This window comes from Primulina huaijiensis, chromosome 18, assembly GCF_012295235.1.
Source record: "Primulina huaijiensis isolate GDHJ02 chromosome 18, ASM1229523v2, whole genome shotgun sequence".
Classification (NCBI taxonomy): Eukaryota; Viridiplantae; Streptophyta; class Magnoliopsida; order Lamiales; family Gesneriaceae; genus Primulina; species Primulina huaijiensis.
Genome location: NC_133323.1, coordinates 9,400,502 through 9,425,253, shown reverse-complemented (window position 1 = coordinate 9,425,253; position 24,752 = coordinate 9,400,502). Strand labels below are relative to the sequence as shown.

Sequence of the window (24,752 nt, the reverse complement as noted above, 5' to 3'; positions counted from 1 at the left end):
AAATTAGCTAGAAAGAAGTATTAAAGCACTTCGATCTGATCGAGATGGAGAATACTTGAGTGCTGAATGTTTGGGTTATCTAAAAGAGAATGAGATTCTCTCACAGTGGACTCCACCAGCAACACCACAATTGAATGGTGTTTTTGAACGTCGAAATCGAACCTTTATGGACATGGTTCGATCTATGATGGGATTCGTTGAATTGCCTACATCGTTTTGGGGCTTTGCGCTTGAAACTGCGGCAATGTTGTTGAATAATGTCCACACTAAAGCAGTGGAAAAAACATCATATGAGATATAGATGAGAAAAACTCCCAAATATTCTTACATGAGAATATGAGTATGTCCTGCTTACGTGAAGCAGACAGTGGGAGACAAATTGGATAGTAGATCCACTTTGTGCTACTTTGTAGGATATCCAAAGAATTATGTTGGATATTATTTATATCATCCCAATGAAGAAAAAGTATTTGTTTCAAGAAATGCCACCTTTTTGGAAAAAGAATTTTTATTAGATAGAAAAGGCAAGATGATAGAACTTGAAGAAATTCAAGATACTCCCTCAACTATAGAAGTTGAACCCATTTCCCAACAACCAGTAGTTGAAGTACAAGCTCCTAGAAGGTCTGATAGGGTTATTAGACCACCTGCAAGATATACGCTTCTTCATGAACAAGACCATGTTGAGTCTTGTGTTGGATGTGATCCAATGAACTTTAAAGAAGCAGTATTTGATACTGATTCATTCAAATGGCTTGAATCCATGCAGTCTGAGATGGACTCTGTGTATTCAAACTAAGTCTGGACATTAGTGGATCCACCTGAGAGAATCATTCCCATAGGATGCAAATGGATTTAAAAAAGAAAGCTTGGGGCGGATGGGAAGGTAGTGACCTTCAAAGCAAGGCTGGTGGCAAAAGGTTATACTCAAAGGCAAGGAATTGACTATGAGGAAATTTTTTCATCAGTCGCTATGTTTAAGTCCATTAGAATACTATTAGCCATAGCAGCATGGTATGACTATGAGATATGACAAATGGATGTAAAGACTGTATTCCTCAATGGAGACATCAAAGAAGAAATTTATGTGTCTCAACCTGACGGATACTTATCAGTAGGAATTGAGCATTAGGTATGCAAACTTCAGAGATCTATATATGGTCTCAAGCAGGCGCCAAGGAGTTGGAACCTCAGATTTAATAGCACTATCAAGGAATTTGGTTTTGCTAAGAATCCTGAGAAACCATGCATGTACACTACAAGAAAATTGATTTATAATGACAAAAATTTAATGAGGGTATGAAAAATGGGTCACTAAAAACATAATTTGTGAAGTTTTTATGAGGGTAAAAAAAACATTTTTAAAGAATTAAATTATTAGTGACGAATTCTTAATTTCGCAGCTATAGATAACTAATCCCGTCATTATATGAATAAAAAAAATTTCTTCCTCATAATTGCCTACAGATTTTAGGCGCCATATTTTCCCACCAAATACCCCAACAAATGCATTTTTATTTTTCATTATTAAAAAAATAAAATATCTTTTACCCCCACATACAATTATATTTCTCACCTTCAAGCTCTGTAAACCCTCCAACTTCTATTTTCATCTCGTCTCTGTTGTACCAGGCGGATTATCCATAGCTTATCTCTCATTTGCGTCTCTGTTTTCCAATCAAACCTCGATTTGAACTCCGCCATCGCGTTTCTCCAAGAGTGGTTTGCGCTCATTCTCAATCTTATATTTACCTTATTTCTTCGTTTATCTTGTTTTGATGGTCAAAGAAAATCACTATTATATCACGTTTAGCTAATTTTAGATAAAGATGCCAAATTAGATTAACACATTTGAGTTGAAAATACCGTGAATCCAGATTTTTTGCTTTGGGAGCAGCAAGATTAGGTGTTAGGTTTCCTTTTTTCCTCTTTACTCGAAGCCCCACCGATTAGACTTGCTTAAACAATTTAGAGTGATAATTTTTAAGATACTCAATATCGATCTCTATTTATTCAGAAAGAATGGATTCAATGACACATTTCAAAATATTAAATTATTCTTGATTTTGAGAGAGCCACAATGAGATTCTTTAATAACGTAGAAAAGAGTCAAAATGAGATTCTTAACCAAAGTCGCTAATTTTTATTTTTATTTTTAATGTATGGACATTGAACAATCAGGAGTTTAATTAATTTAGTATCTAATTTGTATTTTTAACATTTTCAATTAATATTGGGTTCTCTACTTGAAAAAAAAAAGTTGCATTTGTTTAGGATTAAGGCTCTGCCCCCACAAACAAGTTGTCTTTGTTTTTATTATCACCCATACAGACTGGAAATTAAAGATGTTTACTTCGAGTGGAAGTGATTCAACTAATATTTATTCTTATGGGGCTTAGTGGTCCATCCTTCCAGTGGCCGTCGGTGCATTTAATTAGATTAGATAATATTTATTTTAGTTCAAATGATATATGATAGCATAATTGGAAGATGTATTATGATAATAGTGAGCTGAAACTATCATTTTTTAGCATCACAAAACATATCTTTTTGTTGTGTTGCCTATAAATCTATTGCAGATTCTTTTGAGCAAGAATTCGTACTCGTAAAAGGAAAATGGTACCTAGTAAGGAATGGATCGATGAGTTTTTTCAATGATCGATTCAATGAAAAATACAAAGTTGGAGTTGAAAAATTTTTGAATTATGCTTTTAAGAAGACAAGTGAAGAGAATAGTATTCGATGTCCATGTGTCAAGTGTAATAACACTGATTATGGATCCCGTGAAGTGGTTGAAATGCAACTAAATGTGAATAGAATAATGCCAAATTATACAACTTGGTATCACCATGGTGAAAGGCTTGGTGAGTCTTCATCTGATGATGAAGAATCGGAAGGAATGATTGTGATGAAATTTTAAGGGATTTGTATCCTAACATGGATGGTTTTTATAGAAGTGGATCGGAAATTGGTTCATCAAGTGAGAATACGCATGGAGAGGAACCGAATGATGAAGCAAAGAAATTTTACAGATTGTTAAAGGACTCTGAACAACCAACTTATCCAGGTTGTGACACCTCAAAATTATCTGTGCTTGTCAAGCTACTACACATTAAGAGTATTAGTTGATGGAGTAATGAATCATTTGATATGTTGCCACAACTGTTGAAACAAATATTCCCAATCGGTTCAAATTTGCCAGAATCCTATTATGATCCCAAAAAATTTATTAAAGATCTTGGTCTCTCTTATCAAAAAATAGATGTGTGTATAAATGATTGTATGTTGTATTGGAAGGAAGAAGAAAAGTCTAACATGTGCAAAATATGTGGTGCTTCTAGATGGAAAGAAAATAGTCATACCGAGGAAACCAAAGTTCGAAAAAATGGTAAGAAATTAGCAGTGAAGACCTTGCGGTACTTTCCTTTAAAGCCAAGGCTTCAAAGGTTATTCATGTCTAAAAAGACCGCTTCTTTTATGAGATGGCATCATGAAAAAAGAGTAGATGATGGACTGATGAGACATCCAGTTGATTCTATGGCATGGAAGTCGTTCGATGATCTGCATAAAGATTTTTCCATTGAACCTCGAAATGTACGACTTGGTCTTGCTAGTGATGGTTTCCAACCGTTTACTCATTCAAAAAAATCATACAGCATTTGGCCAGTAATACTCATTCCATACAATTTGCCTCCATGGATGTGCATGAAAGAATCTAATTTTATTCTTTCAAGTCTCATACCAGGTCCTGAAGGTCCAGGAGATGCTATTGATGTCTATCTTAAACCTTTGATAGAAGAGTTGAAGGAGTTGTGGGAACTAGGCATTGAAACATTTGATGCTTCAACTCGTCAAAATTTTAAATTGCATGCATCTTTATTGTGGACAATCAATGATTTTCCAGCATATGGGAACCTGTCAGGTTGGAGTACCAAAGGTAAGATGGCATGTCCTTGTTGTAACAAAGACACTTGTTCTATGAGGTTAGCTAATGTTAAAAAGCAATGTTATATGGGTCATCGACGTTATCTTAATAGCAACCACAAATGGAGAAAAAATAAAAGTTTGTTTGATGGAACTAAAGAGGTAAGACCACCGCCAGTTTCACTTTCAAGTGCTGATGTGCTTGCTCAAGTGAATGGCCTTGAAGGAATCATCTTAACTAAAGATGTTAAAAGAAAGGTGAAAATATCACATGAAAACAGAGGTGATAATTGGAATAAGAAAAGTATTTTCTTTGAACTTCCATATTGGAGTTCTCTTTTGTTAAGACACAATCTGGATGTGATGCACATTGAAAAGAACATATGTGAGAATATAGTCAAGACAATTATGAATACGAAGGAGAAGACTAAGGACAATGTCCAAGCTCGTCTTGATTTGGAAGCTCTAGAAATTAGACCAGATTTGCATCCAATTCGTAAGGTGGATAAACTTGAGTTGCCCATTGCATCCTACACTTTATCTACAGAGGAGAAGCACTTGTTTTGCTTATTTTTTTAAGCAATTAAGAGTTTCAGATGGGTTTTCATCTAATATTTCTCAAAGTGTTAACATGAAAGAACATAAAATCTCAGGTTTGAAAAGTCATGATTTTCAGGTCCTTTTACAACATCTACTTCCTGTTGGGATGCGTGGCCTCTTTCCTAAAGCAATGTGTGAACCACTTATTGAGTTGTCTTTGTTCTTGACTAGTTTGGGTGCTAAAACATTGAAGGTATGTGAGTTCCAAAAGATTGAATCCCAAATTCCGATTACTCTTTGCAAGTTGGAACAAGTTTTTCTCCCTTCTTTTTTTGATGTGATGGTGCATTTGCCTGTTCATTTGGCTAAGGAGGCTATAATTGGTGGACCTTTACAATATCGATGGATTTACCCTATTGAGCGTATGTTGTTTGAGTTAAAACAACTTATTCGAAACATGGCTCGTCCGGAAGGCTCAATAGCAGAGGGCTATATAGCAAAGAAGTGTATGGCTCTTTGCTCAAGATACTTGAAAGACATTGAGACAAAATTCAGTAGACTTGAGCGAAACTATGACAGTGGTTTTCATAAATATAAAGTTGAAATATCCATATTTTAGCAATGTGGACGAGCATTAGGAGCTGGTATAAGTCATATTCTCGATGATGATGCATGGGAGAAAGCTCATATCTATATTTTAAAGAATTGCTATGAAGTGCAACCTTTCCTCGAGTAAGATCAAATACCTCTAAACAACCATTTCTCTTTTCTTTTTATATATATGCATTTCTCATTAATGTTGTAATGCAGGGAGTACTCCAAAAAATGAGAAAAATAATACACCACAACTATCGAATGACGAGTAGAATAGAAATTTTATTGGTAGGTTTAAACAACAAGTAAGTGATTCTATTGTTATAAATAATTTTGTGTTGAACAAGATTATTTGTTCGAGTTATTTACATTGTAATTTATTTGCAGGTTGACAAAATGAAAATGCAAGACCAACACACTAAATATGATGACCTGCTATCGTTGTGCCATGGTCCTTCAATGTATGTTACATGCTTCAGTGGTTATGTTGTCAATGGATATAGGTTTCGGATTGAAGCTCGTGACAAAGGATGTAGAACACAAAATTCTGGGGTGTGTGTAATCGGTAATATAGGTAGTGAGAAGAATTATGTTGACTATTATGGATTGTTGACAGAGATTCTTGAACTGCAGTATCTTGACAGAAAACGAGTGGTTTTATTTCGATGTAGATGGTTCGATGTACATGATAATGAGAAAGGAGCCAAAGTAGATGAATATGGATTCACTAGCATTAATTTCCAGCGTATTTTTAAAACAAACGAACCCTTTATTCTGGCCAATCAAGCTTCACAAGTGTTTTATGCCATAGACAACATCAATAAAGGTTGGCATGTTGTTGTTAAGACACAACCTCGGGATCTATATGAGATGCCACAACCAATAGAGGACGAGATCAGTAATGCAGATGATTTCGGGGAAGCATATCAACATACTGAATCTTTCAATTTTGATTGTGGTGGCCAAACTTCCTTTGATGTAGATGGTCAAAACATTTGGAGAAGAACAAATTTGGAGCCGCTAGTAGCTGACTTACCAACAAACAAAAGAAAGAGAAAGCGAATTCCAATTTGAAGAAGTATTTCCAACTTATCATGTTTCTTATTTGTTTTTTTTTATGTTATTCTCTTTTGGTAAAATGTATGTTCTTTTATGTGTTAGTTGTTTATTCATTCTGGTTCATTTTCATGTTTTTACTGTTTGTACTAATCTGTTACATTGCTTATATTAACAGATGAAATCAATGCTTGCAAAAAGTAGTGTAGGCAACATCCGAAAGCCTGTAAAATTTTTAGCATCTGGTAAGTTGGCCAAGGAGCGTGGATATGGACATAAAACGAGGCCCGTTGGAGATTCTACTGGTAATTATTTTCTAAACTGATAGCGTAGATTTATTTTTTTTTTTATAGAATTTCAATGGTTGATATAATTATTTCATACTTCAATTATCTGATTTGTTGTTTTCTAGGAAGTGCATCTGCCTACAAGAGCATAGGGGGAATTCAAAGGCTACAGGTTGAAGAGCAAGAAGCTCAATACATCGGCAATCAACGAAGAATTGGTAAACCTATAAACTTTATGTAGACATTGTAATTTATAAATCTTGCAATTTTTTAGGTCGCTCTCTCTATTTTTAAGTGAAAATATATTGATATAATTGTAAAAAGTTTTTTTTTCCTTCCAAAAGGTGGAATTTCAGCTCATACTCTTATTGTGCATTTTGGGGAAGAAGAATGGAAAGAAAAAGATTTTACAGATGATAGTTCTTTCTTAGAAATCTTGAACATATGTAAAAAGTTCATTGACATATATTCTATTGGTTTCAAAGTCACGGATGGGGATGGTAAGCCTTTGAGAAATGATAAAGATTTATTGGCTATGTTGAACGAACATGAATACGTGGAGAACATAGACATTTATGTTGATGTGGATGAAACTGCCCAACAATTGCTCTTCAAACTGCCTGAAGACAATCAAACATCTGGTAGCATTAATAAAGAGTTATTTATTTTGAGTTTTTTCTTATTTCTCTTTATCATTGATTTATTTTCTTTAAATTTGTACAGATTATATCCCAATCCCAAGAGTTCCGAAAGTGAGAGATACTAAAATATTGGGTGATTATAAGACAAATGAGAAAGTCATAGTACGGGGGGATGTGGTAAATGGAAGTGAACAAGCTAGTACAGTTCAATGGTTCATAACACTTTCGAAGAACTTTGATATCGAGACTGGCTTGCAATCTATCAGTGAATGTACGATCAACAAGGCAAGTTCTTTGGCTAAAATAATATTAAATGTTCCATGAACCGTAATTTATTATTGTAATTACATGATTTATTTAGGATTTTCGAATACCAATCGAGGCTGTTGGTCATTATCTTGTTGCTAAATTTACTCCTATGACTAAAGATGGTGAAAGTGGTGAATCGAGCTATGCTGTTACAGAAAAATATGTTGATGGTAAGTATATTATATTTGAAATGTAGCGTATTATGCATTTTCTATTGATTTCAAATTAAAATCTTGATAAAAAGTGGAGAATATGGAGATCGAATTCTACAACAATCGTGCAGTGGGAAAAAATCACAGATATTGGTCGAGACACTTGGGGAAAATTGTGCGCGACAAGCATATCTGCCCCATACAAGTGAAAACATGGAAAGAGTTGACTGAATTAGACAAGCAACACATGTGGGATTCGGTGAAGGTAAGTGAATTACGTTATTAATTTCAGGTGAATTTACTGTTAGCATAGAGATAATAACATATTCTAATATATTTTAACTTTTGGTAAATCAACCCATCAAAATAGAGATAATATGTCATTTTCTACTGCTGTATTATGATTATGTTGCAGGAATGCTTTTTTAGTCCTAGTATAGAATTATATCGTGAGCATACTTTGGAGCATATGGGTGCTTTGTGGACTGCATGGAGGCCATCCTTGAATGTTGATCATGTGAGACCTTGCAATACTAAAGCTGAAGTTTTAAAAAATGTGCCGTAAGGGTTTAATGCTAAAGAATGGGACTGGCTTGTAACTAATAAGTTCTTAACTGATGAGTTTCAGGTATAATAATACTAGTTCAAATTGTGATAAGAAATATCTTCATTTTGCAGTTAAATTGCACTCATGGAACTGATGATTGTAATTTTGGTTTGTGATTTATGTAGAAAACCAGTAACCAGAATTCTAATAATCGGGTAAATGGAGTAATGCCTCATCGAACTGGAAGCATGCCGCACAGACAACTGATATATGAAATGGTCATAAACATCTATATTAATTATTATGTTTATTTTTTATGATTTTTTTGCTTAATTAACGTGTGTGTGTGTGTGTGTGTGTTTCTTTCAGGGAGGCAAGGATAATAACCCACCTCATATTGCAAAAATTTTCTATGAGACTCGACATAAAAATGGAAAGCTTGTTGAGCCAGAAGCGCAAGAAAAATATGTAAATATCACTACTTAATCTTTTAACCTAGATTTGTTGTTTATCATTTATTTAAATGACATGAATGATGGATTTTTGTAGGATGAGATTGTGAAGACTATTCAATCTAATGCATCACTCTCACATATTGAGATTGTTGAAAAGTGTTTTGGACCACAGTGCCATAGTCATGTCTTTGGTTTTGGAGGTGGAATTAAAAGAAAACATTTTAATTGTTCACAAGCTGCTTATATAAAAGATCTTGAGGCTAAGCTCCATGAGAAAGAAGAAAAAAATAATAACCTTAAGAGGCGAATGGATGGAATTGAAAGTAGATTAGCCAAAATCTAGAATGAAAACCAAGCAACTTCAGATGCACCTACAATGTCTGGTGAAGGTGTGTTGTGCTACCTTGAATTTTTACTACAAATATTGTACGTTCAGGTTTATACATTATTCTGCATTTATTCCTTTTTGGGAGTTTGCTAGTTGTGTGTATTAGGCGTCTCCCCATGATATAATGCCCCTTTAACTTGGAATACATTTCTAGTAAATTACCCAAAATCAAGGCGAGCTAATAATGAAGCAGATTGTTAGGGACAAGTGGACTTGTAAGATCAAAGGTTATGGATTTTTAAGTTTCTCCCCATGATATAATGCCTCTTTGTGTATCTCCCTGTTTTCTTGTAGTCATTTTGATCCATTTTAGTGAATCCAACTTCTTATGAGAGAATATCTCTTTGTCTTTTATGTGGGTTTTTAGTTGAGGATTGTTGTGGTGAAGAGTTGGAATCAAAGGATCATTTAAGCCACTGGATCTTATATCACCTCGCTTTTTGTATGAGATTAATACCTTTGATATGAGGTTTTTTTGTGGAATTTGTGATTTTGTGTTGATATGTATATATATTTTATTTTTTAATTATTTAAAAATTCACTTTACATGTGTTTGACATAATATATCATTGTTTTCAAGATGTTTTGTTTACAAACTCGACATCAACAAAGTTTTCACTCTTACTTTATGATTGAATTACATCTTTATTTTAATCCATTTTTTCTATTTATGTTTTACAGATGACAGGATGCCTTAATCTGATGTCGTGCTTCAAAGAAGAATTCAATCATTGATTAGGAAATTAGTATATGATATTGTGAAGCAACTATAAGTGATCACCATTTATGGTCCTTAAATATTTTTGTACTCCAAGGAGTAGATATTAGGAAATATTTCAAGTATCCATCAAAATGGAACTCGTGTTTTGGAACAAATTGCAATTCTGTAAATTTTGAATATATGAATAGATATGGATGCAGTTGTTTATATAAAATATTTTGTTCAAAAAAATTAATTGTTCCATATTTCATATTTTATTACTAATGCTATCTTTAATATAATGACAAATTCATATCAAATAATTATTATAAATTTCATCACAATGAAAAATATTTTTTTATTGAGGGTAATTAATTATTTAATGAGAGGCAATTTCATAGTTAAATCGATTTTTAGTGAGGGACTAATATCTAATAATTATATTAAATTTCATCAATAAAATAACTTATAATGACGGATAAATAATGATATAGTGAGGAGATGTGTTGTCATTAAAATATTATTTAATGAGAGGAAAATTGTAGTATAATGACGAAATTTTTCATCATTTATATTCATTTTAGTGACGGTATAATCTCATCACTAAATATGTTATAACAATAATGACGGGATCTCATTACCGTCATTAATTATTTTTACCTAGGAGGGCAGTAATTAAGGTATATGACGGGATATTTCCCGTCATTAAAATTAATTTATGACGGGTTTTTGACATTTGCTGACGAAATTTTCCGTCACTATAGATCAATTTTCTTGTAGTGGTACAAGAAAGTTAGTGGGAGTGCAGTGACATTCCTAGCACTTTATGTTGATGATATCCTGCTCTTTGAGAATGATGTAGGATTATCGCAATCAACTAAAGTATGGTTATCAAGTAAATTCTCCATGAAAGACATGGGTGAAGCATCCTATGTATTGGGAATACAAATCTATAAAGATAAATCAAACAGGATGTTGGGCTCACCCAAGTCACTTATATCAATACCATCTTGAAGAGATTCTCTATGGAAGAGTCCAAGAGAGGATACTTACCAATGTGTCATGGTGTTACTCTATCTAAAGCTATGTGTCCCAAAATTGATGAAGAGATCGAGATGATGACATGTATTCCATATGCGTCAGCCATTGGTAGTATCATGTATGGTATGATATCGGCACGCCTTGATGTTGCTTACGCTTTGAGTGTTACAAGCAAATATCAGGCGAACCCTATTCCAATGTATTGGAAGGCCATGAAAGATATTTTTAAGTACTTGAGAAGGACTAAGAACTTGTTCATGGTGTGTGGGGGTGGAGAATTTAAATTGGAAGGCTACACTGATTCTAGCTTCTAATGTGACATAAATGATTCGAAATCGACCTTTGGTTTTGTATTAATGCTAAATGGTGCGGCTGTCTCTTGGAAAATTTCCAAGCAAGACACCGTTGCGGATTCCACCACTGAAGCTGAATAGATTGTTGCATCTGCTGCAGTCAAAGAGGTAGTTTGGATGAGGAATTTTGTCCAAGAGTTGGGCGTTATTCGTAATGGAGTTGATCCAGTTCCGGTGTATTGTGACAACACTGCTGCCGTTGCGCAAGCAAAGGAATCAAGGTCTCATCAGCGATCCAAACATGTACTGAGGAAGTTCCACATAGGGGAGATTGTGGGAAGAGGAGACATATCAGTCGAAAGAGTCTCCTCTGCATAAAATGTTGCTGATCCACTTATATAGCCATCGCCTTGATTAACTTCAAGGATTTTTGAGCCGTCTCTTGTATTAATTAATCTCTACGCAAAACTTCTTTCAAATATTCTAGTGCTATTTGGAAGAGGAACAAACGATCTAGTCGTGGACTTGATAGGAGGATTAAAGAAAGGAGATTTGAAGAAAGTTCGTAGAGATTTACAACAAGAGCTATATCCGCCTATACCAGATTAGTTGGAGCCAAGTGATTTAATTCACTAAAGGTATTATTCTAACATCCTATGAATGTTTAATTAAAAACAATACGAGTTTCCAAATATATCTTGAATATGAGGATCTAAAATTTTTAAAACTTCCGCTCCATTTGAGCACGAGAAAACCGAGATTCAACACAAACATCATCTTAACGGTCAGTCTTCTCAGAACGGAAACCACGCTGACAGACCTTCCATAGAGCATTCTTCTTTTACGAAATATCAAGGACTCAGGCCATGCCCAACATGGAATTCCCGACGCACTAAAGAGTGTTGCAGAAAAGAGACGTTTGCTTCAGATGTGGGAAATTGGGGCACCGTATTGCAGAGTGTCCAGACACTGCCAACCAAGAAACAGAGCCCAACAAGGGAGCTAGACCGAATGCGGGGGCAAATCCCAACAAATTTTAGGAGAGAAAACCGAATGACAAGGTGTTTTCTATGATGCAAGAAGAGGCAGACTACACAAACGACGTCATGCCTGGTAACGTCCTAATTCAGAAAGTGCATGCTTATGTGTTTTTTGACTGTGATGTTACAAATTCTTTTATATCTAAGAGTTTTTCTAAAAAATTAGGACTTAAGCTTGATAAATTAACTGAGCCTTTTCGTATAGCTACACATACAAGTAAGACCATTGAAACTTATGAAATTCATAGGGACTGTAGAATCATTATCGACAACCAGACTTTTAGTGCTGATCTGATACAACTAGTTATCGTCTACTTCGACGGCATACTAAGGATGGATTGGTTAACAAGAAATAATGCAATGGTAGATTGTAGGGGGAAGTGTGTTTGACTCCATACCGCAAACCAAGAGAAGGTTGTGTACCATGGCAAGTCCAAGGAACAGAAGTCACTCGTTTTTTCTTATCAAACATGGAAAGCCATGAAATCTGGAGAAGATATCTACTTGGAAATGGTCAACGAAGTGAAGGAAGAAATTGAGCTCAAGCAGGAAGACATCCCAATAATGCGAGAATTCCTAGACGTCTTTCCCGAAGAATTACCTGGACAGTCCCAGATCACGAGGTTGAGTTTGAAATCAATCTGATTCCCGATGTTGCACCAGTCTCTAAGGCACTTTACCGAATGGTGCCAGATGAACTCAGGGAGGTAAAGGAGCAACTTCAAGAATTACTAGACAAAAAGCAAAGTCGACCAAGTGTATCTCCATGAAGAGCTCCAATACTGTTTGTAAAGAAAAAAGATGAGAGTGTGAGGTTGTACATTGACTACAGAGAACTAAACAAGATTATGATCAAGAACAAGCACCTTCTTTTGAGGCTAGATGACCTGTTTGATTAGTTTAAGGAAGCTGCAATATTTTCAAAACTGGATCTGAGGACGTGCTACCATCAATTGAAGGTCAGGGCTGAAGATATCCCCAAAACAGCCTTTCGGATAAGGTATGACAATTATGACTTCACTGTAATGTCTATTGGCCTGACGAACGTGACAACAACCTTCATGGACCTAATGAACAGAGTGTTCAAGCCATTCCTGGATCAGTTCATAGTTGTGTTCATGGATGACATATTTGTATATTCTCCCAATGAGAGAGATCACGAAGAGCATCTCCGCCTCGCTCTACAGACATTAAGGGAAAATGAGATCTGTGACAAATTCAAGAGATGTGAATTCTAGCTAAAGAGTGTATCATTTTTAGGTCATGTGTTCTCTGAAGTAGGAGTATCAGTGGATTCGAAGAAACTGCATGCAATTCTAGATTGGTCGAGGCCTAAGAACGCCACTGACATTAGGAGCTTTCTTGGATTAACAGCTTACCGGAAGTTTTTCGAAGATTTCTTTTCAATAGATGTACCACTGACAAAACTCACAAATAATAATTCGAAATTCATGTGGGTGAAAGTTGTGAGAAAAGTTTTCAGACATTAAAGAAAAATCTCACATCCACACTAGTGTTAATCTTGCTCACTAAGAATAAGGAATTTACCATCTACACTGACACATTGAAGAAAGGCATGAGTTGCATATTGACGCAAGAAGGAAGACTGATTGTCTATGCATCAAGATAGTTGAAACCGCATGAGAGAAACTAATCTACTCATGATCTTGAGCTAGCGGCGGTTGTCGTTGCTTTGAAAATTTAGAAGCACTACCTCTATGGTAGCAAGTGTGAAATCTTCACAGACCACCAAAACCTCAAATATTTGTTTATCTAAAAGGAAATAAATATGAGCAAAGATGGTGGATAGAACTTTTGAAGGACTACAACTTGACCATAAGCTACCATCCGCGTAAAGAAAACAAAGTGGCTGATGCTTTAAGTCGGAAGAATATGAGTAAAGTGACCCTAGCTTCACTCTCTGCTCAGCCATGTCTACGAGAAACCGTCAAGTTAAATCAGGATCGAGAAACTGTGCTGACAAAGCTTAAACAGCAAGTCAAATGAGTAAAGTCTCAAGATCTTCAGATCGAAGATAGAGGAGTCCTATCGAAGAAATGACGGTTATGTGTAACCGACAATGATAACTTCGCCAAGAGGTAATGAAAGAAGCACACAAGTCGAAATTCTCTAATGTACAGAGACCTTAAGAAGAATTTTTCATGGAACGAAATGAAGAGAGATGTTGCAGAGTTTGTCTCTAAGTGCCAAGTCTGTCAGTAGGTCAAAGTTGAGCACAAACAACCTTGAGGATTACTGCAACCTTTAGAAATCTCAAAATGGAAACGAGAGCATATTCCATGGACTTTGTGGTGATATTACCAAAATCAAGACAAAGTCATGACCAAATATGGGTAATTGTAGATAGACTCATAAAATCTGCACAATTTCTACTTGTCTGCATGAATTACAATCTTGACAAGTTGGCCACTCTATATATGGACAACATTGTCAAGCTATGTGGGGTGCCCATGAGCATTCTGTCTGACAGAGATCCTAGATTCGTCTCACGTTTTTAGAAGAGCTTTCAAGAAACCATGAGAACAAATGTTACTGTTAGTACGACTTATATCACCCTCAAACCGAGAGAACAATACAAACCCTAGAGGATATGCTGTGAGCATGCACCCTAGAGTTCAGTTAGCAATTGGGGCATTCATTTACCCTTAATTGAGTTTGCATACAATAACAACTACCACAACAGCATTGGAATGACCTCATATGAAGTTCTATATGGAAAGATTTGTCAATTTCCCCTATATTGGGATGATGTGGGAGAAAAGGCCATTGTTGGACCCGAACTTGTGCAAATGATAGCGGAAAAGGCAACAATCGCCTGAGAAAAACTCAAGGCAGCTCAAGACCAACAGAAAAGCTGGACAGATCTGAAAATGCGTGTGGAATTCAACAATGGTGAGAAATCCTACGTGAAAGTCTCTCCTATGAAAGGGGTTGTCCGATTCAGTAAAGCGGGAAAATTAAACCCCGTGTATGTAGGATCTTTCGAGATTTCGGAGAAAGTGGACCCACTGACATATAGAATGGTGTTGTCACCGAACATGTCAAGAATCCACGATGTATTTCACTGTCCCAACTAAGAAAATACATCTCAGACTCAAGCCACTTGTTGGAAGTGGAACCACTCATGATCAAATGTAACTTGGGAGAAGAGCTGAAGTACGAAGAAGTTCACATTAGAATCGTGGACACCAAGGACCAAGTGTTAAGACGACACATCATTCTCTATGTCAAGGTACAATGGTCTAATGACATATAAAGAGAAGCCACGTGGAAATTAAAAGAAAAAATGAGAAATAAAAACCTTTATCTCTTCAAAGACTAAGTCAACCCAAGTTTCAAAGACAAAACTTTCCACAATGAGGGAGGTATTTAGAACCCACAAAAGTTTTAAACTGGAGATATTATACTTGTACTTAAAGTTGTACTGTGTATATCTAAGATCTTTTATATAAGATTATCCAGAATATCTGAAGTTGTGTGAACTAATTAAATCTTTGTGTACTAATATTCATGGAATTCACAATTTAATGATAGGCTTATATTTTTATTTTTGGGATAAATAAATAGGTTAAGATCCAATAATTTAAATAAGGAGATATTAGATATAAGCATATGTATTTCAAAAATTGTGGGATATTATTTCGAAATTTGGCAATAAAATACAAGATAAATGTATAAGATTTGAGATAATATTGATACACATATTGATCAAGATAAAAAGAAGATCAAGCAAGAGGATAATACAATATTAGATTTTTGAATTTTTCATGTACGTATATATAATTTTTGAAAATAATGGTAGGTCAGGAAGATAGATAAAAGTCTACACAATAAGAAAATGCATGTCCATATCCGGATAACAAATATTTTAATGTATGATTTCTAATATTTCAAGAATTCTCTTGGTACTCTTTTTAGACTTATAGATCTTCTTTCCCTTAATATAGTCCATGTAAATCTCAAAATCAGTAAAATCTAAGTACTAATTACTCCAGTATTTACTAATCTTTTAATCCTCTATATGAAGATGTGTCTCAATCTCCGGTGCCATAATATATAGATGAATTTTCATTTATAACACATTTTTTAATACCTCATTGTAAATGCATAGTGGTGTTATTATTTTATAAAGAAATAGAGAAAAAGCCATCAATCATTATATCATTTCTAAAAGATTTGATTTATAAAATAAACTTATTTATTTATCCAAAAATGGAAAGGAATAATCAAGATGTATATATATGTTTTAAAATTGAAATTAAATTCGTAGAAAAACTAGGAATATAAAAGGTATTTTCTAACTTCAAAGTAAAACCATTATTCAACACTAGGCAGCGTCCCAATAGCCTCCATATGCAAAGACATCTTGTTTCATGAATATTTGTTTTGCTCATTTCCTAGATGTTTTCTCAGGTTTTGCATACTTTGCAATGTATTTGTAACAATTAGTTAATATGTAGAACCATGAAAGATACCTTATATTTATAGAGATAAGAGAGTCTAGATACCTTGTATAAGAAGAACTTTTAGTGAGACAAGTCTGTGAAACACTAGATTCGTAGCAATATTTGTACTAATCTGTCATTATCTTAGGCAGATTTTGAATTTTGAATGTATCATGATATCGTTTGAGTTTTTTCTTTATAAGAGACTTTAGCAGGTATTTTGCATCGATATGACTTTGTATTTACCGCCATAATTATTTGGGCTGGATTGGCTCGGCTGAGAGTATGATTTAACTCAGCGACTCTGAAGTTTCTAAAGTTTCTAATTCATGGGAGATCTTTTCCCTAGTAGGGGCTTCAGTTTGGATTTTGTATAGGATATTTTGGCTTCTAGTTTAGCTTAATTATATTAATCATAAGCCCATCAAGATCGTAATGGGCTCAGACCTTGAATGGTTCGAGTCAGATCAAGTCGGGTCGGCTACACTGGGAATCATAAAACATTAGCATTCAATAAAAATTAATTCAATTCTTATAGCACGCCGCCTCTTCAACGTGATATTAGTTTGCTTGACTTTCTTAATATTTTCACCATTTCTATGCTTTAAACCGGAACACGACAATTCAACTTAAGCCATGACAATCATAAACAACATACATAACACACATAGTTGTACGTAATAGGTTTTGGACTGCACCATTTCCAGTTCGAAAGATAGTTCTTGTTCTCTGAATCGACAGTTCAGTTTCCAATTAACGGTGAAAGCGCAGCCAGAACTCAAACGATCCTAGTTCCGCTAATTTGAACTAAAGTTCATTCTTTTTAAAACATGACAAAAAAAGAATAATAACAACACAATATGTGAGAAATGAAACTAATGGTTCAACAATTATACTATAAATAACATCAATATTTATCTTTTATTCAAAAATAAATGAAAATAGACATAAATTTAATTTAAATAGATAAAATAGTTTAATTACATAATTTAAGGTATCTACGTATAACATAAAATGTTAGAATTTTATAATTAATTTATGGTTGCTTCCTAAAAATCAGAAACAGGAACAAAACCGTAAGTCTATGGTTTGGATTCATTGGTTTCGGCTTTTAAGAAACAGTTTGTGATTTAGTTCCGCGGTTCCCAACCGTGTATGGTCGGGTCTACTCCACTCTATATTTTATTTTTAATAAAACAAAAGGAATAATTCCATATTTAATAATATATATATATACACGCACACACATGTGCTAGGATGCTTCAGTGACATATCGATCTTGTTTCATTAGTGAAAAATCATACATTTATTAATAATTTAAAAGAATACCACGTTTCTAATAATAAAAAATAATATATAGTACTCCATAAGATGCTAATTAATTGTATTCCTTGTAGTAAAATAGCTCCACCTTGCACACAACTTGTAACCACGATAACTATTCTCAGTCTTCTGACAAGGACAGCAACATCAATGTTCGATGTTACATTTGTGGAAAACTGAAAGAACCACCTTTGACTGCTGACTCAGAGATTCTGTATTTTTTTTTTCTTGTTTTAATTTGATTTGCTATATTTTTTTTTTTTTGCTCAAGAGTGTTTTTTTTAATAAATATTATTAAAAAAAACTATTTACAAAAATAACGGAGACGAACTCCATTATCATTGGTGGACGCTGCAAAGATATTGCATCATCCGCCGATGGAGGAGCTGTGTGCTGCAGCATTTGTTAGTGATGACATTGTTTTCGATTCGGCATTCCTTCTTCAGATGATGCAAATTTATATACACAACTTTCGGTTTTCATTCTGCATGATTTGAAGAAGCTAGCATTATTTTTGGAAAGTAAATTTGAAAGAGTTTGGTTTTTCATTTTATATACATCAATATTTTATTATTATATTTGTTATATTATAATTATTCAAATATTAATAATTTTTTATTATTAATTTATGATTTTTTTGTTTGTTATAGGATGACATCAAATCGAGAACTAGAAGATACAAATTCTCTGCATTTTCAAGCTACACATATCTCATTAGCGGTTTTTTATGAGACTGTTGATGACATTGTATGAGCTAATCATTCAAATAATTTATTCTGGTTGTTATTTCTTGGAAATAATATATACATTCGTGTGTTGACGTATTTAATGATATGAGATTATATGGTATTCTAAGATGTGAGTTTCGTGTTTTTGATAATCATCTTCTTACTGCTCTTATTGAATGGTGGCATCGTGACACATATAAGTTTCATTTTATATTTGGTGAAGCAACAATCACCTTACTAGATATTTCAATTATTTGGGAACTGAAAATTGTTGGTGAGCTAGTGACTGAAGTAAATTATTCGCATACGGTGAAAGAATGACAACATATATATCTAGAGTTGCTAGGATTTGAGTCTCTAGCATATCATTTTAAAGGGGATCACTTGTCAGTTATTATCAAATGCTTACCATTAACTCACTTAAACATGTTAGACAGGTTAGTCAAATGGACTGCCAAGATGGGGGAGTATGACATTCAATATGAGCCCAGGACAAAAATCAAGGCACAAGCCTTGGCATATTTCTGTGCTGAGACAATACATCAAGATAATTAGGATCCTTGGAAAATATTTATGGATGGTTCTTCCACCATTGAAGGTAGTGGGTGGAGTTTTACTAATATCTCCCAAAGGAGATAAGGTGAAGTCAGCAATCAGATTGGATTTTTATGCATTGAATAATGAACCAGAGCATGAGGCCATCCTTTCAGGCTTGACAACGGCCAAGAACATATGGGTTGATGAAGAGTCGTACCTGTGTTTGATGGGGCCTGAAGCGAAAATGGGTCCTCTAGTTGCAATAAATAATGCTAAAATTCAGTTAGCAAATAATAAATACAATAAATAAAACATAAATACACAATAAACAATATACTACATAAAAAACAAGTTAATAAATATTTGAAATAATCACATAAATAATAATCGTCTAGCTATTTTAGAGGAACAAATATATATCAATTTGTATAATCCAGTTTTCGGATCATTTCTTTGTCAATCAATAACATAGCTAGCTCATTTAATCTATTTTGTGACATTATTGATCAAAGATAAGTATTTATTAACTTCAAATCCGATAAACTTCTTTTTGTTTATGCAACTGTTATTAGGATGGTTAACAAACTATTATAGACAATATAAGTACTTGAGAATAAATCATTTAGTTTTGCCAAACACTATAGCATCTTAAAAAATTGTTGAAACTCTACACAATACTTCATTAAGCTAGTTAAAGACCAACTCGTTAACTTCTTCAAACTCAACAAATCCTCCAAAGTCTCTTGATATTATTTAAATTGGTCAAACTGAATGTGGGGACCCGGACGCTAATCAATTCTTAATCATCATTAGGATCAATGTACTAATTACATAATTAGGGTCATAAAATTTTTCTTTAATTGCGAAACGTAGTGAAATCAAACTCTTATACACATCAGTATAAAAGTATAAATCTGGTACAACATACAATCATTTAAAACTAAGGTTCAACAACTAAATGTTAAGTGTCAAAACCCTATATACATCAAAGTCCGAAGTCTCCACTCTAATCACGATCTCTCCTCATCTCCTGGACCCTGATCCTGTCCCACCTGTTATCATGTACACATACAGACAAGACAACAGCCGGATAACTCCGGTGAGAAATAATTCCCAGTATAAATCAACGAAACATGCGAGTATATAATCAATACAAAAGCATGAAACAGATATCAGTAACATGTACCAAATCTGAAAACATGAATCAATATAAAATTGGAAATAAACTCGTGACTCCACATCTCAGACTAGACTTACTCCTAGTCTAGGGATCTCGGTTTCCAGACGTTGGTAGTCCATATCGATTATCAGTAATAAAATAAACTCCAATTCTATCCCATCGATATAACCAAACATCCAGTGTCTTGATCTATCCAGCACAGATTTTGGCACACTCGCCAATACACTATCCTGTAACAGAGTGCAATGTGCCAATGACGATTCCATCACTATCCGGCACTTCTGTCACAAGATTACTCGTCTAATACTCGTCTATAACATGCTTCCTATAAATCAGTAGAGTAAGCATATCAATTCAATCAAGGCATATAATAACAATCAGTATGTGATTTAGGGAAACCCAATTATATCCTACTCGAGTCAATCTCCCAGTACCACATTGACTTATACCTTTCGTCCGTAGTCTCGGTCTGAAAAATAGAAGTTCTGAATTCAAGACTGTCTCTATCAATCTGAAAGGACATATCGAGAATAACAATATCAACATTCCATTCCCAATTCAATACCGAATCTGATCAATATGAATTTAATTCAAAATCAACGGCATAACGGTACAATCCCGATATTCCCGTTAATACCATATCAACAGATATCAATTACCAATCATAACCCATACCCAATACAATCTGTAATCAATCCATAATCCAAATCTATTCAAAGTCCTTCTCTAGAGCTGTTCTCGATTTTCTTTGCTGGAGTATGAATTGGAGATTGTTATATATATATATATATATATATATATATCAAGTTGTATGGTGGTGACAAGTGTCCCACTCAATCCAATATTGCACTTTAGCCCCTGAAACTTCATTATTTGCAATTCAGCCCTCAATAATTACAAAATTACCATCCAATAATTACGAAATTGCCATCAAATTGAAATCAAGTATTTTTCCAATTAATTACAAAAATGTCATCAATACTATTTTCTTTTCGGTGTCTCACAAAATTGATAAATCTCGGGCCTTACAATTCTCCCCCTCTGAGACACGATTTCGTCCTCAAAATCTCAAGCAAGCATATCACAGGCAATCAAATCATAAATAACAGAAACTGAAATAGGAAACTCACATCATTGAAATAATTCTGGGAACTCCTGTCTCATATCTAATTCAGTCTCTCAAGTAGCTTCTTCAATGCCATGACGAGTCCACTGGACTTTCACAAGAGGAATAATCTTCGTTCTGAGTTGTTTTTCTTTACGATCAATACTCTGAATTGGTTTCTCAATATAACTCAGACTTTCATCAAGCTCGGCCTCGTCTGGCTGAATAATATGCGAATCATCAGGGAGATACTTCCGCAGCATAGATACATGAAAAAATCATGTATTCCAGATAGAGAAAGCAGTAATGTGAGTCGATAGGCACGATCTCCTATCTTCTCGAGAATCTCATACGGCCCAATAAAACGTGGAGACAACTTCCATTTCTTGCCAAATCTGACAACTCCTCTGAAAGGTGAAATCTTCAGGAATACTCGGTATCCTACCTCAAATACCAATGGTCTGTGTCGAACATTGGCATATTTGGCCTGTCTATCTTGAGCTGTCTTCAGTCTCTTCTGAATCAGCTTCACTTTTTCTGTCATCTCTCTTATCATATCAGGTCCAATCGCAGGAACTTCAGAGATATCATCCCAATACAGAGAGGATCTGCACTTTTTACCGTACAATGCTTCAAATGGTGCCATCTCAATACTCGTCTGATAGCTGTTGTTGTACGAGAATTCACAAAGTGGCAATGCATCTTGCCAACTAGTGCTAAAATCAAGCACTACGGCTCTCAGCATATCCTCCAGTGTCTGGATAGTCCGCTCTGACTGTCCGTCAGTCTGCGGATGATATGCGGTACTCAGATGTAATTTCGTACCTAGAGCCTGCTGCAAACTTTGCCAAAAGTGTGAAGTAAACCGAGGATCACGGTCTGATACAATCGACTTCGGCACTCCGTGCAATCCGACCACTTCTCTGACATAAATCTCTGCCATCTGGTCATATTTGTACGTCATCTGATACGGAATAAAGCATGCTGATTTGGTCAATCTGTCAATCACTACCCAAATCGCATCACAACCTCTGGAGGATCTCGGTAACTGCGTCACAAAATCCATGGAAATGTGATCTCATTTCCATTCAAGAATCGACAAACTGTGCAGTAGACCTCCTGGTTTCTTTCTTTCAGCTTTCACCTGTTGGCGATTCAGACACTTTGACACAAACTCTGTGACATCAGATTTCATCTGTTTCCACAAAAACTGTGTCTTCAAATCATTGTACATCTTTCTGCCACAAGGATGAATGCTAAATCAACTACTGTGCGCTTCTGCCAATATCCGCTGTCTCAAATCTGAAACATCTGGCACAACAAGATGATTATTCACATACAGTACATTATCACGTACCTGATATTTTGATCGATGTCCTGCTCTGACCATCGATATTGAGTTCTGTACATTCTGATCAACTTTCTGAGCCGCTTTAATCTTCAAAATCAGCTCTGGTTCGGCTTGAACAGCATACAATCGCAATGGTCTACGATCTGTCTCAAATACCAATCCAGACAAACAGCAATCTTCTATCAAATTTGAAACACCTATCGTCGATAAGGATAAAGAACATACCTTTCGACTCAGTGCATCAGCTGCTGCATTGGACTTTCCTGGATAATACTTGATTTCACAATCAAAGTCTTTCAGCAAATCAAGCCATCTTCTTTGTCTCATATTCAATTCTGACTGCGAAAACAGATATTTTAAACTTTTGTGATCAGAATAAATCTCAAACTTCTCACCGTAGAGGTAGTGTCGCCATATCTTCAGTGCAAATACAATAGCTGCCAATTCAAGATCATGAATTGGATAGCGAGTTTCATGTGGCTTCAACTGTCTCGAAGCATAGGCAATGACATGTCCCCGCTGCATCAAAACACATCCCAATCCTCTGTTAGAAGCATCACAATAAACGACAAAATCACCAGTACCTGATGGAATAGTCAAGATCGGAGCACTGGTCAGTCTTTTCTTCAACTCAAGAAAACTGGACTCACAGTCTTCAGACCATACAAATGGAGCGTTCTTCTGAGTCAATTGCGTAATCGGCTGAGCAATACTGGAGAGATCTTTAATGAATCGTCGATAATACCCTGCCAAACCCATAAAACTACGAATCTCTGGTACTGATGTCGGTCTCGACCAACTGATCACAGCCTCAACCTTGCTAGGATCAACAGAAGTACCATCTCCGGATATGATGTGACCCAGAAATACTACCTGTCTCAACCAGAATTCACATTTCGACAGTATTGCATACAATTTCTCAGTTCTCAACACAATTCTCAGATGCTCAGCATGATCAATCATATTCTTTGAATAAATCAAAATATCATCGATAAAAATAATTACGAAATCATCGAAATACTTCTGAAACACACGATTCATCAGACGCATAAAAACAGCTGGAGCATTCGTCAAACCAAACGGCATGACAATAAACTCATAATGTCCATACCTGGTTCTGAACGCTGTCTTCGAGATATCAGAATCTCTGACTCTCATCTGATGGTATCCAGATCTCAGATCGATCTTGGAATAAACAGAAGAACCCTGCAACCGATCAAATAAATCATCAATACTAGGCAAAGGATATTTATTCTTTACCGTTGCTATGTTCAGTTGCCGGTAGTCGATACAGAGTCTCATAGAACCGTCTTTCTTCCTCACAAATAATACCGGAGCACCTCAAGGAGATACACTCGGTCTGATGTAACCCTTGGCCAGTAAGTCCTCCAACTGTTCTTTCAACTCTTTCAACTCAATCGGTGCCATTCTGTACGGAGCTCTGGAAATCGGAACTGTACCTGGCATCAACTTAATGCTGAAGTCTATCTCTCGAATCGGAGGAAAACCAGGAATCTCATCTGGGAAGACATCAGCAAACTCGCAAACCACTGGCAAATCCGCCAATGATGGACTCGATTTCAGTAAATCAACTGAACAGACAAGGAATTCATCCGCTCTTTTCTGCAATAATCGAGTCATATTCATAGCAGATATCAAAGGAATTCGGGCTCGAGAACCCTTATCGTAAAATTTCCATTCCTCAGCCATCTCAGGTCTGAATCGTACAATCTTGTGGAAACAATCAACTGTAGCTCTGTACTTGGTCAGTATATCGATACCGATAATACAATAAAAATAAGAAATCCCAAGCACAATACAGTCTAACTCGATCTCATGCCCATCATAATGCATTATACAAGATTTAACAGACTTCACTGATATCAACCCTGTCCCTAACGTAGAAGAGACAGACACTACCGCAGACAACGACTCAATAGGCAATGCATGACTCAATGCAAATCGCTCCGAAATAAAAGTATGCGAGGCACCAGTATCAAACAATACATATGCATGACAACCAGAAATAAAACAGTTACCTGCAACAACGTCATCAGGTGCGTCATGTGCCTGCTCCTCAGTCAAAGCGAACACC

General features: G+C 35.2%; 3 protein-coding genes across 5 annotated transcripts; all 3 read left to right on the top strand.

Moving 5' to 3' along the window:
• Positions 1-1,595: 1,595 nt before the first annotated feature.
• On the top strand, positions 1,596-7,547 carry LOC140963908 (uncharacterized). The gene is made up of 6 exons (XM_073423393.1): positions 1,596-1,722; positions 6,293-6,419; positions 6,527-6,619; positions 6,746-7,042; positions 7,125-7,327; positions 7,404-7,547. Exons 2-6 carry the CDS (start codon positions 6,293-6,295, stop codon positions 7,545-7,547), a joined length of 864 nt encoding a protein of 287 aa, XP_073279494.1. The 5' UTR covers positions 1,596-1,722.
• LOC140964166 (uncharacterized) lies at positions 3,159-6,132 on the top strand. Its single transcript, XM_073423718.1, has 2 exons — positions 3,159-4,425; positions 5,929-6,132. Exons 1-2 carry the CDS (start codon positions 3,283-3,285, stop codon positions 6,130-6,132), a joined length of 1,347 nt encoding a protein of 448 aa, XP_073279819.1. The 5' UTR covers positions 3,159-3,282.
• A 42-nt stretch (positions 7,548-7,589) lies between the features above and the next one.
• On the top strand, positions 7,590-9,801 carry LOC140965009 (uncharacterized). 3 transcript variants are annotated; one of them, XM_073425036.1, is made up of 7 exons: positions 7,590-7,768; positions 7,919-8,131; positions 8,236-8,328; positions 8,420-8,518; positions 8,600-8,732; positions 8,871-8,894; positions 9,575-9,801. In XM_073425036.1, exons 3-7 carry the CDS (start codon positions 8,278-8,280, stop codon positions 9,589-9,591), a joined length of 324 nt encoding a protein of 107 aa, XP_073281137.1. In that variant the 5' UTR covers positions 7,590-7,768; positions 7,919-8,131; positions 8,236-8,277; the 3' UTR covers positions 9,592-9,801. The 3 variants fall into 3 exon arrangements, 1 of the variants encoding a protein (XP_073281137.1); XR_012172951.1 differs by lacking the exons at positions 8,600-8,732; positions 8,871-8,894 and having other exon boundaries at positions 9,575-9,663; XR_012172950.1 differs by lacking the exon at positions 9,575-9,801 and having other exon boundaries at positions 8,706-9,301.
• The last annotated feature ends 14,951 nt before the right edge of the window (positions 9,802-24,752 follow it).

What these genes read in the sequence shown, in the direction of transcription:
- LOC140964166 (XM_073423718.1), top strand. Translation starts at nt 3,283, where the DNA reads ATGTTGTATTGGAAGGAAGAAGAAAAGTCTAACATGTGCAAAATATGT. An exon ending in ATTTGCATCCAATTCGTAAG is followed by an intron (nt 4,426 to 5,928) that starts GTGGATAAACTT and finishes GATCTATATGAG; the next exon opens with ATGCCACAACCAATAGAGGA.
- LOC140963908 (XM_073423393.1), top strand. Translation starts at nt 6,293, where the DNA reads ATGAAATCAATGCTTGCAAAAAGTAGTGTAGGCAACATCCGAAAGCCT. An exon ending in CGGCAATCAACGAAGAATTG is followed by an intron (nt 6,620 to 6,745) that starts GTAAACCTATAA and finishes TCCTTCCAAAAG; the next exon opens with GTGGAATTTCAGCTCATACT. An exon ending in TGAAGACAATCAAACATCTG is followed by an intron (nt 7,043 to 7,124) that starts GTAGCATTAATA and finishes AAATTTGTACAG; the next exon opens with ATTATATCCCAATCCCAAGA.
- LOC140965009 (XM_073425036.1), top strand. Translation starts at nt 8,278, where the DNA reads ATGCCTCATCGAACTGGAAGCATGCCGCACAGACAACTGATATATGAA. An exon ending in GACAACTGATATATGAAATG is followed by an intron (nt 8,329 to 8,419) that starts GTCATAAACATC and finishes TGTTTCTTTCAG; the next exon opens with GGAGGCAAGGATAATAACCC. An exon ending in TAAAAGAAAACATTTTAATT is followed by an intron (nt 8,733 to 8,870) that starts GTTCACAAGCTG and finishes AAGCAACTTCAG; the next exon opens with ATGCACCTACAATGTCTGGT.